General features: G+C 35.2%; 2 protein-coding genes across 5 annotated transcripts in view; one reads left to right on the forward strand and one right to left on the reverse strand.

Moving 5' to 3' along the window:
* nav1b (neuron navigator 1b) overlaps positions 1-5,688 on the reverse strand; it is a 99,442-nt gene extending 93,754 nt beyond the window's left edge. For all 3 annotated transcript variants that reach the window (XM_058403172.1, XM_058403171.1, XM_058403170.1), the window contains exon 1: positions 5,648-5,688. In XM_058403172.1, the coding sequence (XP_058259155.1) occupies positions 5,648-5,673 (26 nt within the window). In that variant the 5' untranslated portion in view covers positions 5,674-5,688. The remainder of the gene's footprint in view (positions 1-5,647) is intronic.
* On the forward strand, positions 5,141-8,163 carry tnni1b (troponin I type 1b (skeletal, slow)). Of its 2 annotated transcripts, none has more exons than XM_058403182.1 (6): positions 5,141-5,547; positions 5,713-5,844; positions 5,993-6,082; positions 6,165-6,341; positions 6,487-6,595; positions 7,709-8,163. In XM_058403182.1, the coding sequence occupies exons 1-5, from the start codon at positions 5,539-5,541 to the stop codon at positions 6,589-6,591; spliced, it is 513 nt and encodes a 170-aa protein (XP_058259165.1). In that variant the 5' UTR covers positions 5,141-5,538; the 3' UTR covers positions 6,592-6,595; positions 7,709-8,163. The 2 variants fall into 2 exon arrangements, with proteins under 2 accessions (XP_058259165.1, XP_058259166.1); XM_058403183.1 differs by having other exon boundaries at positions 7,712-8,163.
* The last annotated feature ends 4,969 nt before the right edge of the window (positions 8,164-13,132 follow it).

The raw sequence follows: 13,132 nt of genomic DNA on the forward strand, positions 1-13,132 counted from the left end.
CAGCAATGAGCCACACTGGTGGTTTAAAAACACATTACCTCTCTGTGCAATACTACACATTACTACAAACTACAATTTATGCCTCTCGGGTATGTTTATAAATTAAATTAACAGAAACATGTTACATGTCTAATAATGAAGAAATTAATTGTGAAGAAATGGTGGTGAATTTTTCAAAAAAGTCTTTAGACTGCTGTAACCTTCCTACACAGATGCATGATAAACACGTGCAGATGACCTGATTGTTTATTTCTGACATCACTGAGACATCAAAAAGCAGCGAGTGTTGTTAATGAACAATGGGGGATTATGTCTCTGAGCCTGTCGGCACTGACAGGGAGCATTCTGCCATGAAGACAGACACATGAATGACTGAAAGACTAAGAGATGCTGAGTGACGGATTCTCCTGTGCTAATCTGAAATGAAATACTACAAAGGCAGGTTTAAGTTTTTAGATATATAACAGAAATACAGTAACAACATGCACATCAATAGCAGATTTGTCGTCACTCGAAAGGGAAAACAGTCAGTGTTGTGTGTGGCAAAAAGTGGAGAGTTCTTTGCCACTAGAGGGGGTCCTTATGAGCACTTCTCAATGTTCATGCCACTTCTTGCTTGCATGTAAAAGTATAAAGGCCTATACAAACCTGAATGAAATCAATATTTAGTGTGGCATTAGTTTTCTCAGGTACAGTGTCATGCATATTTATAATCATTTTAATGCAGATTTTGGCTTTCATTTCTATCTCTACAGGTCCCAAATACTCTCTATAATTTTTTTCCCATGAAAAAACATTACTCAGTGCTACTTTTGTGAATGACAAACAAAAATCTGTCTAATGTTTTAGTAGAGTTGGGAAGTGGTGGTGGCCATGGTGGTGGTGGCCATGGTGGTGGTGGTGGTGGTGGTGGTGGTGGTGGGGGTGGGAGGTATCTAAACATTTGAAAATCTAAAGGTTGCTCATATCAACAACCCAAAAGAATGTTTAGCACTTTGTTCATTATAAGTGGCCATTAACTGTTCAATGACCTTGCTGTACTAATGAGGGGTTTCAAGCTATAAATAAATGCATTTTAGCCTTTGGAAATAATGGCACACCACAGCACAACTGTTTCCATTTGGGATTTATCAGGGAGAGTTAGCTGGCTGGCTCAGGTACAAGACACAGTGTGAATGTTAAGATAACACACACACACACACACACACACACACTGCCTGTCTGTCTGTCTGTAGGCCTGCATTTTACAGGAAGCTCTAATGAGGAATGGCAGGTTTGTTTATTAGCTCTATTATTAACTCTAGCCATCAGTTATGAGCCAATAGATCAATAGATTTATTAGAAATAGATGAATAATCAATAGATTTATTAGCACCCAGAGGGACTGAGGTCTGATGCAGAACAGCCCGACTATGATGAAAAAATATCCAGGCTAATATCCAGACTAAAAGGTGTGTTGCTAACAGCAAGCAAAAAATAAGGCCCCATCAGTAAACATAACACATGTTTAACTCAGTTGAGTGTTTGTAGATTCTCTTGAACTGGTAATATCTAATCAACAGTCGAGTGCAGATGTAGGCTTCAAAATGATATTTCATGACCCTTTCATATGATCTATAAGATTAATGACTGGGTGCAGTGGCCAAAGGTGTTGTGATATGAATTATTATTGTGAATTGATAAGGTTCTTAATAATCAATGTAGGGAGGAAACTATGCTCACAAGCGCCTCAACTCTTTCATGCTGTCGCAGAGGCTTGTTAACTAGGGCATGCATATCTAAGTATTTTGACAAGAGACAAAATAAATCTACAAACAAATATGCATGCTAGAAATTAGGTGTCTTATGGGATAGAGGGTAAGTTAAGTTCAGCGACAGCCATCAATCAAAGTTATACATTCAGAAGTCTCCTAGCACACACACACATGCACACAAACGCATGCACAAACACACTTTATACACACAGACCCGAGTGGGTAAGTTAAGTTCAGCGACAGCCATCAGTCAAAGCTATACATTCATAAGTCTCCTAGCACACAGCACACACACACACACACACACACACACACACTTTATACAAACAGACCCGAGTGGCAGCATCAGCTGGTATGCTGCACTATGTTTAGACACATCGTTGTATGAAGAGTATTATGATCCTGTCATCAAGACACAGAGATTTCAGCTGTCTACAGTTAATATTTTAATCAGAGGCAGTGTTACGGGACAGAGAGTTGGGATGAGGACACTCTGAGATGAAGCTCTCTTTGATAGCAGAGTCATTAAGCCTCTCTGTGGAGCACATGGCCCTACAGACAGGATAAGCCAAGCCATGCCAAACTCTAGTGGGATTTCAAACTTTTTTTAGCTGCTCTCAGAATAGAGCAATTTAAACAAACATCATCCAGCTTTTTCAATATTCAAAGCATGAGATAAATGCTAGGAACGATTGCATTTACTTGGTTACAATATGGAAGGGGTTCAACACTGTAGTTATAGAAACCTTAGTAAGTGCTTGCAGATCCAGGATTAGTTAAGAATTGTAGCTTTAAGAGTGTCACTTTTCAGTTTGTGAAATATATTAACATCCTATATAGTTAGAGTGTTTATTATAACTGGCAATGACAATGGTCAAAAGTACATGGACACATGACCATCACACCTATTTGCAGGTCTTCCCCTAAACTGTTGCACAAAGCTGGAAACACATAATAGTCTGGGGTGTCTTGGTATCCTGTCCTGTAGCATTAAGATTTCACTTCATGGGAACCATAGGGTCTAGTCCAAACCTGTTTCTAGTGTGAAAATTCTCTTGTACAATTGTGAAGCAGGCCGTCTCATCTGGCATCAGTGCCTGAGCTCATTAATGCTCTTTTGGCTGAATGAGCAAATCCCCACAGCAATGCTCCAAAATCTAGTGGAAAGCTTTCCCAGAATAGTGGAGACTGTTACAGTATGAAAGTAAGGAACAACTCTATATTAAAACCCATGGTTTCAGGATGAATTTTTTTTAACCAGGCATGTATTGGTGTAATGGTTATGTGCCAACACACTTTTGACCATATTTTGTATTTTTTAAATTTGAATTTAAGGTGATATTGATATCAAAGCTATGAGCCCCTGCAATCCCACTATAAACACTGTTTTAAAGGAATGGTAAACTATGATGCAATCATTTTGTGGGGCAATTATCCAGCTTCTTCTTTTACCAAAAAATTGCAAGCACTGCTAGCATCTGGCAAACTAGACCTTCATGAAAGCATTAATTAGTAATGAAACTATGAGCTATAATCATTAAATACAACAGGAAATTTGGCCAAAACTTTCCAAAGACTGTAATTCACTCATATAATAATTTCAAATTGTTAAAATACAAATTGTTTTGTTGTTGTTTCTTTCTTTGACTTGAACAAATTGTGGTTCATTGGGACTGAGGCAAAGACAGTGATAGACACAGTGATACTGTATGTACAGAAGGAGTGATAACGTAGGTGCTGGACATCGTTGACCAATTCTAGAAGTAAAAAAAAAAGTCAGAAGCACAAGTGCTGGATAAGAGCTGTGTGTGCGTGTGTGTGTGTGTGTGTGTGTGTGTTCTTCTATAAATATCTCCCAGTGAGAAGCATGGCAAGAACAATAAGAGGTTTGCTTAAAAGAAGTAGACATTGTTCCTGAGCATCATTTTGTGGTGCATCCCTCCTTCTTCCATCACTGTGTTAGAGGTAAGAGCATACCTTTACTTTAAATAATTTTCTTAAAAAGAACAGTTATACAATGGTTATTTAATAGTAATACAATAGTTATATAAAATAGTTACATAAAATTGAACAATCTTAGAAGTTATTAATAATTTCTGAATAATTCTAAAAGTCACATTTTTTACTATCAACCTATTGTCTTTTTTTCCTATGCTATAAAAAAACACCAAGTAGCCTTGTCTTATAATAGTTTAACGACTGACCGTTAAACTACAAACTATTGATTGCTACATACTTGATATTTGAAAATGCCGAAATAAGAATAATACTATTTTCCAGTTTTTCTGCAAATAGCAAAAAGCTGAACAATTAAATACAGGTCAATTTTAACACTTTTATCATGTTAGTGCCATTTTTAACATGACATGTTTAATAGAGTTTAAGTCACAGCAGGCATGGGGCTCTTTAAAAGGCCAGATTCAGGTCTATTTACGGCACACCACTGATGGGAATAAGTAGGAGAAAGCCGGATTGTTATCTGAAATACTTGGCATGCCATTATCCCCAGACACACCTTGTGTCAGATGACACTTTCTTTTTAAGGTGTGTGTGCGGCCAAAGTTATCGTATCAAAGTGGCCCGCAGTTGCAAAGCAAAGTGATTTAATTTTACTATACAGTGTATTACTATAAGGTTTATTGCAGGATAAATCATTGACAATCAGATATTTGATATTACTATAACATTATGTAAATATGTGTCTCATTTTAGATTTTAGAAAATTAATAATCCATTCACAAAAATACAGGATTTTTCAGTGAATGTGTTTACAATCTATAACTCAACAGTTACTTCGATATCCTAATATAAATAGGAATTGTTTGTTATATAATATTTTACAATTTGCATTGACAAGAAGGCACTTGTTAAAAGTTTACATAGTTTTACATTCAAGGCAAACTTTAGAATGGTGCAGATTGTTGCATTGCATGGTGCTCATTGTGACTGAGTTGCCTCAGTAATGCTGAGAACTGAAACCTGACCTCTTCTGTTAGTCTCAATAGCTAAAGCACTTAATTCTCCCCATGGTGCTGAGCTTTAGTAACAAAAGCTTTTATTTTTGTCCTCTAGGTTGAATCCACATTGTAAAGATGCCCGAGTGAGTTGCGTTTCTGTTTTGCTTTCCATCTCAGCTTCTTGTGGTTGCCCTCACAGCAAATGAAATCTATATTTAGTCAGAATTGTCTGCAAGGAGCTTCAGTAACATTTTTTAATAAAATCTGGAATGCAACGATAGTAATAGGACAATTTCAGTAGAGTTTTCTGTTGCAGAAAATTGATTTGTGACTAGTGAAAAGTTAGAAAAGGAAAAAAAAAGGAGAACATTTACTTTTTGTTTACATCAGTCACTGTTTAACAATGCTTTTTTTCTCCCCACTTTGCAGGCAAGAGGTAAGTGACATGCACATTTTGTATTGTGTAAATACTACAGAGCTACTCTTATGTACATTTGTGGTCTTTTTACAAATTCTTGTTTCTAAACAAGCAATAAAATGTACCTTTAAATAATAAAAAATGTAGCAAAAAATACTGCAACCCATTTCTGATTTCAAGATTTTTTTTTTTTACATGGAAAGAGCATCAGGGCTTTTTTTACCCAATACTTTACTTTTTTGTGTTACTTTAAATATGGCATGTTTTTAATGTAGCATATCTATTGCAGCATTCTTTCAAATATTCTTGAATTGATTTGATTGAACTAGCTCTGAAATGTGGATTTATGTGCTTTCTCTTGTCTAATATCCACTAGAAAAAGTCCAAGATTTCAGCTTCACGTAAACTAATGTTAAAGGTATGTATATGCCATAGAAAGTTGAAACAGAGAAACATGACTGTGAACTGTTCAATGAGTTGTAATGTAGAGATGAATAGAACTGTATTAAATCACTTACCAAAACTCATTCATCACGAAAAGCATGGTCTCTATTGTATTGTCTCTGTATGCGTATGTGTGCAGAGCCTGATGGTTGCTAAAGCTAAAGAAATGTTGGAGCAGGAGGTATTGGATAAAGAGGAGGAAAAACAGAGGTATCTGTCAGAGAAAGCCCCTCCTCTGCAGACTGGTGGAATGTCTTTTGCAGAGCTTCAAGTATGCCTGTGTGCACACTCACATACACACAAGATCAAGCATTAAACTAGATTAAAACAACCAAATTTTAGATCCTGTTTCTAAGAATTTCTGAAGCATGCATTTTAATACTAATGAGAATGTTACATATTTCCCTCACCACCACCAGGAACTGTGTCGGGAGCTTCATTCCAAGATCAACGAGGTGGATGAGGAGCGCTATGATATTGAAGCAAAAGTGCTGCATAACACCAGAGAGGTTAAAACTCTCACTCATGCATGTTTAAAGAGAAAATAAGTGCATAACAATTGCTTGATCTGTGCTATAAATCTCTATGCAGATAAAAGATCTAAACATTAAGGTCTTAGATTTGAGAGGGAAGTTTAAGAGGCCCAATCTGAGAAGAGTGAGAGTGTCAGCAGATGCCATCCTGCGCTCTCTCTTGGGCTCCAAACACAAGGTGTCATTAGACCTGAGAGCTAACCTCAAATCAGTCAAGAAAGAGGACACAGAGAAGGTGGGGTAGTGATATAGTGATCTGAGGACTTAAGTGAATATTGTGTCAAACAAAGATTGCATAAGAACTGAAAGTGGTGTGTGTGTGTGTGTGTGTGTGTGTGTGTGTGTCCGTGCGTGCGTACGTGTGTGTGTGCGTGCTGCAGGAAAAAACAGTAGAGGTTAGTGACTGGAGGAAAAACGTGGAGGCCATGTCCGGAATGGAAGGCCGCAAGAAAATGTTCGATGCTGCCAAGGGCCCTGTGCAGTAATCAAGTGAGTGAACAACCAGGCTTGTAATAGACACCACAGAATCATTTTATTATGAGTAAACTGCATATCATAAATATCAGATCCTGTCCTATAAAAGCAGCAACACACTAAAGCCTAATGAAAACATTCACATAATTAGAACGAACCCTCAGGAACCAGATAGAAACTGTAATTAATTTCTTGTTACTCCTAATACATTGTACATATAAAAAATAATAAAGATATTTATGGATGCATTTTGTAAAAAGAATCAACGAAACTAGTCAAATATATAATTAACACTACACATTATATAATGAACACTTAACAAACTTAACAATTTCAAAAGAGATATAAAGACTTTAGTTATGTTTTCAAAAAACAAAAATATTATATTTACATAAATATTGAGAAATAGCTTCTCTTGATCTGTGCTTTGTAATGTGTTTATAATCTGGAAAATAGACATTAAATAAACGTATTTTATAGTTCACACTCTGATAGTGAGGGAAAAAATGTCAATATCAATCAGAAGAATTTTAAAAGAATAACTTATTGCAATACACAACAGAGGCAAACTTTTATCATGTAATGACATTTTGAATCAGGCTGATATTAATTTAGAAAATATTTAAACAACAGTACATAACAGTGATGGAGCATAGTATAATCTTGAAGCCGAAAAAATCTTAATCTGCAGTAGCTCCGGCATGTCTGGGTGAAATAATCTGGTCAACACTGATGATTTCTTTGATCATATTTCATTGATGATATCTGTATTAACCCAAAATTCCTAGACCAGTTTAACATGAGATGTGCAGCCCACTCATTTTCACATAAGGGACAAATATATTAGAAATGAGGAATACAGTACATGGATAAATGACTAAACATGTTTGAGTCAATGAAATGTAAAAAGTGTAACGGTGAAAAATAAAAAAAAGACTGTAAGTGATGAATGAAAGAGTAAAATAAAGTTATTATTCCTTTACTGACTATTTGATGGAAATCTTCATTAAATTTAGGAATAGTTTTTCGATGGATTGACTGTTAATATTGTTTTTTCTAAGCCTGTTAATGACTTTTATTGTTTTCAGACTTCCATACGTAATAAATAACACTTTTTTTCCCTTTTAGCAGGGTGTGGGATCAACTGAGCATGAAGAGGTGGCAATGCTGACATCGGCATTATAGGTTATTGTTGGCATACTGCCTATAGCCTATATTACTTCTAAAGTGAATTTTCTTTATACAAATCATTTATTGTATGTTTTCCTTGTATCTGAATAGCACACATTATATTATATCAGAGTATGTGTCAGTTTATACCAGTGTCAGAAATGGTCATTGCTCTGAATCATAAGCAGATTTTTTTCAGTCCAGTCTAAAGTACATGATAAGCTTCTATATTGTTTGGCAGAAATACATGTCTACCAAAATATAACAAGTAATTCCATTAAAACCAAAAGGTATATTACTTTCAGCCAGAATTGACCACAACAGCAAAACTGGAATGTAGGACCATAGACACATTTTTGTTTGATAGCCTTTGATTACATTCTCAATAAACTCTATTCATTTCTATAAACGTCCTTCTTGTGTATGCACTTATTCCTTTTTGAAAAACAACCCACTTCAACTTCAACATGTTGTTAATAACCAAGGTGAAAATCATGATTGAAAGTGTTGTTGAGGCCATAAAAAGCTCTAATCTAATAAAATCTACCATATAGATTATTATATAAAAATAAATGTGCTTTAAATCTCTTTTGCTTGTTTCCAACTGTAGCCTCCGTTGGGTTAGTGATAAAGGAGCATATTACAACTTGTTCATATAGTTAATATTTGCCCCATGCTTATGCTGTGCTTGCATTTTTTACTGACACCTTCCAAAAGACTCTAGCAAACTTTAGGTGACTTTTATAAATCCAGGAAAATTGGTAATACAATTAACATTTAATCAAAAGGATATTACTCGCAGTAAAAGGCTCTACACTTGACAATGGCATTATGCCATAAATGGAATTACCTGCTAGGAAATGCTTAACATAATGTAAACATGGAATAGGCTTATTCTAAACTAAACAAAGCATGCTGCTAAAACAACACTCACAGAATAGAACCAAGAGTTATTGCCCTGACACTAGACAAGATTGTCTGTTTAGAAATCCCTGATATGTGACATCATTATGGCATAAGATTTTCAAATGTTTTTTTTTTTGTTTTGTTTTTTTAAGCTTGGAGAAAAAAACGTCAGGCATTAAGTATTAGACAGGGTTGTTGGATTTCAGAAAGCCATGTCTGTTCTACCTCACAGGAAAATAAAGTGACCACATATTAAATAAGATCCTCAAATTACATGTGATTTATCTCACCAGGACTGGCCAGTTTGTTTTGGTGTCATCAGTAATGTTTGATTCATATATTTTACAGCACGTTAGGTATGCAGAAATGAATAGTGGTGGGAAAATATGTCCACTAGGTTGGGACGTTACTTATCCAAACCAAAAAAAAGTTGCATTTTAAACTGTACTCTTCACCAGGAAGCATAGTGTTGCAGCAGGTAGGATTGCCACTTCACAGCTGCAGGGTGCTGGGTTTGATTCGGAGCTCAGGTTACTAACTGTGCTTTACTCCCACCTTCCTAAGATATTCTGCTATGTGAATTTGCCACTCTAAACTGCCCCCAGGCGTGAATGTTTGTGTCCATTTAGCAGTGTAGTGGTGTATTCCCACCCTGAACAGCATAAATCAGTTACTGAAGATGAATGATTGATCTATGGCCCTGTTTATGCAACACTTTAATTTATATATAAAGACTGGGGCATTATCTTATTACCTCCACTGAACCTATGCATACATGCTGTTTACAATGTTCATAAATACACATGTGCATGTAAAGCAAGTGCTCAGATAAACTAAGACTAATGGTGATTATTCTGAGACTAATAAACCAAGACTAATGCTGTAACTAAGACAAACGATGAGCCCACATGCTGTTTCTATAATGGGATGCTAGGTGGCACTGTGGACACTCACAGTCAACAATCTGCTGAAATGCAGAAGACACACCTTTGTCACAATTCCACAAACAATAGATGTTTGAAAGGTTTTGCAGTTAGCTTAGTGAATTATTGTGATAATGGTGTTGAGAGTTTTTAATTCTGAAAATGTTGATAAATCAGAGGATGGGAATATACATTACTAAGGTAATATATGAGATTATTTGCTAATGCAACAGTTTAAGTATAGATTGTGACCTTTGTGGAAATTGTAGGAACAGTAGGAACAACACTATATTAAAAATAAAAACCATTGAGAAAATAGATTTCTTTAAATTAGAATTTGTTTTCTTATTTCTCTGAGCATTGCCGTCCTCAAGTGCACTTTAGTTTGATAATGGGCTCAGCTTATATAAAGTCATGTTCAAAATTCAGTGATTATTATGTGTTCACTATAGCCCTGCACATCTATATTATTTTTGAGAAGGTGAATCTCCATAAATCGAACACTGTGAGTATCTGGTAGATTTTGTTGTTGTTGTTATTATTATTATCATTATTATTATTATTATTATTATTATTATTATTATTATTATTATTATTATTATTATTATTATTATCATTATTATTATTATTATTATTATTATTATTATTACTACTATTACTACTACTACTACTACTAATAATAATAATAATAATCATTATTTTATTTTATTTTATTTTATTATTTAATAGCATTTTCAGGGCAAATTAAATATGTACAAAAATAGATGAAGCAATATGTCCAAAAGAACTTTTACTTTAACCCTTGTATTTACCTCCCATTTATTATACACTATACAAATTGACCGGGTCTGTTTTGACCGCTTATAAAAAATGAGGTATGTATGATCACCTTTTTTTTTTTGTTTCACCTTTTTAGTCAGCTTGTTTCCAACACATTAACATATATTTTGCACTTTTTTTTTTTGAATATTTGGTATTATAAATCTCATTTATATAAAATTATACCTCATTTTTGAATACTTTTTAAATTCAAATTGACCCGAAGATAACAGGAGGGTTAATAGAATTAAAACAACTTTTTAGTAGCATTTATTGCATTGTATTAAAGCAGTTCAATCTGACTATGTACAGTACATTACTGAATACAGTTTCATAGTTAAGTGGATTCAGTTTCACAATTCTTCTGTTTTTAATACACCTGATGTAATTATTTAATTTAATAAGCATGTTCAGTAAGTATTTTAGAGCATTACCTTATATACACTTTTCTTGAGGATATTTTAGCGTGTTGTACTCTTCACTATTTTGTATAACTTGAAAGCCAAAAAAACTATTTATTAGATCATCACTTCATTCTGGCATATTCGCAAGATCTAACAATCTAAACAAACTATTTCCAAGAGGAAAATCCTTCATTGTAGGGTTATTAAAGGGTTTTGTCTTTTAAAGGTTTCACCAGAGGAGAAAACAGCAGAACTTTTTCAAAGATTATATGGCCTACTTTACTATGGTCTTCTTTATGCTTCAGTTGCTGCTCTTTCTTTACCGTGGGTCAGTTCATTCCACTTTTGTAAAATAGCAGTCATGCAGTCATGCAGTAGTTTAGCAGTTGACGTGGGGTCTGGTTGCAGTTGTCTAAACAGCCAGAGGAAGAAAAAGACATTTGTGACAAATGAACTGACAGCTTTATGATGAAGTTACTTACTATGTACAAGACATATTGGCTATTATTCCCCATAGCTGTGTTTTCCTAATTAATCTATGGCATGTTAATACTTTCTAAATTAATAACCAAACCTTTTTTAAAATTCAGTATCAACTCATAACCACAGCAAAGCAGACAACTAAGAGATAAGAAGTATTTTTATTGTTAATTTCTTACAGTAGCAGAATAACACAGAATTTAAAATATATACACATCAACAGCAATCTCTAAATTTATATGAAAACAGTGCATTAAGTAAAAATCTTTATATGCTAAGCGGTAGGCCTAAGTAAAATTCTATATTTCCCAGTTTACCTTATTCCCTTGTTTCATAACACCTTTTAATGCACATAATATGCACAAGTGCAGCACATAACCATAGATATTGGTGTTTCATACCGCCAAAATTCAAAGGATGTCCATGAATGTCCCTGAGGGATGATAGGGAATCCCCTTTATGGGTGGGCCAAAACAATCCCTGCAAGTTGCAAAGAGCAGGGAGGTCTGGATGTTCTTAGTGGAAGTCCTCTATAATTGAAGAGTCAAGGATGTCCTTCCTTGGATCTTTTTTCAGGGCCTTAGCCCTCCCAGTCTGCCAGATTATTTTATATATTACACAAAGTATATTGTTTTCGTGCTTGGAGTCAAGAAGCTGGTAGTTTAGGTAATGAGCCATAAAATTTGGGGCCTATTCTATAGTAAGGTTGTAGTAACCTTCTTGTAAGGATCAGTAAAGTGAGGACTTCTGTGATAGGAGTTTCAAAGTCAGATCCAGTGTGAACAACCAGAGCAGCTGACCACTTTGTCATGGTATGTTTTCATGGTAACATCTATTTGTCTGATTCATCTGTTGATGAATAGCTCTGGTCTGTTTGCTCTTTCTTATCCAGTTGCTGACTGCTGGAACATTGGAGGGTTCCCCAGACGAGGGAAAAGCAAAGGCTGGCAACCCAGCACACACTGAAATGGAGTAAGACCTGTGGATGAGTGGTTAAGTAAGGCATAGAGCATACTTGGCCCAAGGGAAGTAGCCACTTGAGTCTATTTTGGTTGTTGGCGCAGTATGTTCTTAGGAAGCTCACAGTCGCCCTGAATTGATACTCTGAAGACAGACTGACATTGCTGTTCAGTTGAGAACAAAAGGGCATGCCATACCCAGGAGGTGAACTGAACTCCCCAGTCGGTCTTTGGAAAGGTCATACAGAAACACTTCTGTGAAGATGGCATCCTCTCTGGAAAATTAACAAATGACATTTGTTTTTGGTTGGTTAGTATGATGTATTACCTTGGGAGTTTTGCAGATCAGCGATAAAATTGTTGTAGATGACAGACCAGGGTTGGTATGGTACAGGTAATGGCTCAAGCAGACTCCAAAGGAGTTGTCTTTTAGTATAGGTTTGGACACCAATTTGAAGATGGACGTGAGAAATAATTTTCACAAACCTTTCAGTTCTTAGGATGGATCTGATGGAAATACACACAAGATTACAAGCCTCCAGACAAGAACTAGACAACAAAATAGTGCATTACATTACAAGAAACCCTGGAGTACCATCATATTTACTGTATCAGGCTTAAATAAGGCTTAGCCAGAAGTTAGAGAATATAGTTACTCACACTAGAGCCTACAGGATGATAGTATTTGGCATTTTTGTCTGCATAAAATAAGGATTTGTCTATGTGTGCAGGAATGTAAAGTTTACTTATCCATATTTATTTACATTTTAACATTCAGGTTATCTGTAAAGTGATAAAGATCTTAAATGGAAAATTCACATTATTTGTTTGTTTGTTGTTTGTTTGTATAATAATACACTACTTATGGAGATTAATTTGTGTTAGATGAAT

The sequence above is a fragment of the Hemibagrus wyckioides genome, linkage group LG11 (genome assembly GCF_019097595.1).
Source record: "Hemibagrus wyckioides isolate EC202008001 linkage group LG11, SWU_Hwy_1.0, whole genome shotgun sequence".
In the NCBI taxonomy this organism is placed as follows: Eukaryota; Metazoa; Chordata; class Actinopteri; order Siluriformes; family Bagridae; genus Hemibagrus; species Hemibagrus wyckioides.

Coding starts and splice junctions, on each gene's coding strand:
- tnni1b (XM_058403182.1), top strand. Junction 6,083..6,164: donor TGCTGCATAACACCAGAGAG/GTTAAAACTCTC, acceptor ATCTCTATGCAG/ATAAAAGATCTAAACATTAA. Junction 6,342..6,486: donor AGAAAGAGGACACAGAGAAG/GTGGGGTAGTGA, acceptor TGCGTGCTGCAG/GAAAAAACAGTAGAGGTTAG.